At 54.3% G+C, this 1,145-nt stretch overlaps 1 protein-coding gene across 1 annotated transcript; it reads left to right on the top strand.

Moving 5' to 3' along the window:
* Nucleotides 1–122: 122 nt before the first annotated feature.
* LOC112457787 lies at nucleotides 123–879 on the top strand (the record flags this gene model as incomplete). Its single annotated transcript, XM_025021023.1, has 1 exon — nucleotides 123–879. A coding segment is annotated over one exon (757 nt), but the record flags the coding sequence as incomplete, so codon positions are not given.
* Nucleotides 880–1,145: the final 266 nt, after the last annotated feature.

Below are 1,145 nucleotides of genomic sequence, written 5' to 3'. Positions count from 1 at the left end.
GTTAACGCTCCTCATGATGCGCTTCGCGTTCTGGAACAACTAGTTCGGGACGAGGGAGGCTCATTTCCGTTGGCGGTTCCGGTGATTCGAAAGGGCCGATATATAGACGACTTTCTTTTCAGAGCAGACGATATACTGCTACTTCGTCAGACGCGCGATCAAGTATGCGCGTTACTGAGTCGGGGGCGGTTCGAATTACGTAAGTGGGCGAGCAACTCTCCGCAACTTCTGGCCGACATTGACGTCGAAAATCACGGATTAGCGTGTTCGAAAACATTGCAAGCCAATGAGCAACTGAAAGTGCTCGGAATAAGCTGGAAGCCTGCCCTCGACGTGTTCCAATTCGACGTTTCGCTCCCTCCGTCCATTCCAAAGACCAAAAGATCCATTTTATCCTTGGTAGCGAAAATCTTTGACCCGCTAGGGTGGGTCACGCCCGTGACAGTAAACGCAAAGATCTTTCTGCAACAACTCTGGCAGGCCAAAGTGGACTGGGACGAAGCCATCGCGGACGATCTTCTCGCGCAGTGGAAGACGACTCACGCATCCCTGGCGACGATCAATGGTCTTCACGTAGACCGTTGGGTACGATACGGTTCCGACACGGCAAACTGCGAACTTCACGGCTTCTGCGACGCCTCCACCACCGCGTTCGCGGCCGCAGTTTATATTCGCGTCACCTCCGTGACAGGCGAGACCACTTCCAGGCTGCTCATCGCCAAGTCAAAGGTCGCTCCGATCAAATCCTTAAGTATTCCTCGGTTGGAATTATCTGCTGCCGTTCTATTGGCTCGGCTGCTAGAATTCGTGCGATCCTCGCTACAACTAACTACCGTACCTTGCTTCTGCTGGACGGACGCTCTCGTCGTGCTAGCATGGGTGACTCAACACCCTTCGAAGTGGAAAACTTTCGTTGCTAATCGCGTCTCAGAGATACAATCCCGCGTCCCGTTCGCTAGCTGGAGACACGTGCCAACCGAAGATAATCCGGCCGACTGCGCTTCTCGCGACATTCTTGGATGCCATCTCGCGTCCCACCATTTGTGGTGGCAGGGGCCGTCGTGGCTGAGACGTCCTACGATTGAGTGGCCCGCTCAGCGTGAACCGTCGTCTCACGATACGACACTCGAACAAAATTCGCGCGT

The sequence above is a fragment of the Temnothorax curvispinosus genome, unplaced genomic scaffold (genome assembly GCF_003070985.1).
Source record: "Temnothorax curvispinosus isolate PA1 unplaced genomic scaffold, ASM307098v1 QBEX01008266.1, whole genome shotgun sequence".
Classification (NCBI taxonomy): Eukaryota; Metazoa; Arthropoda; class Insecta; order Hymenoptera; family Formicidae; genus Temnothorax; species Temnothorax curvispinosus.
This window is presented reverse-complemented; position numbering and strand designations above follow the sequence as displayed.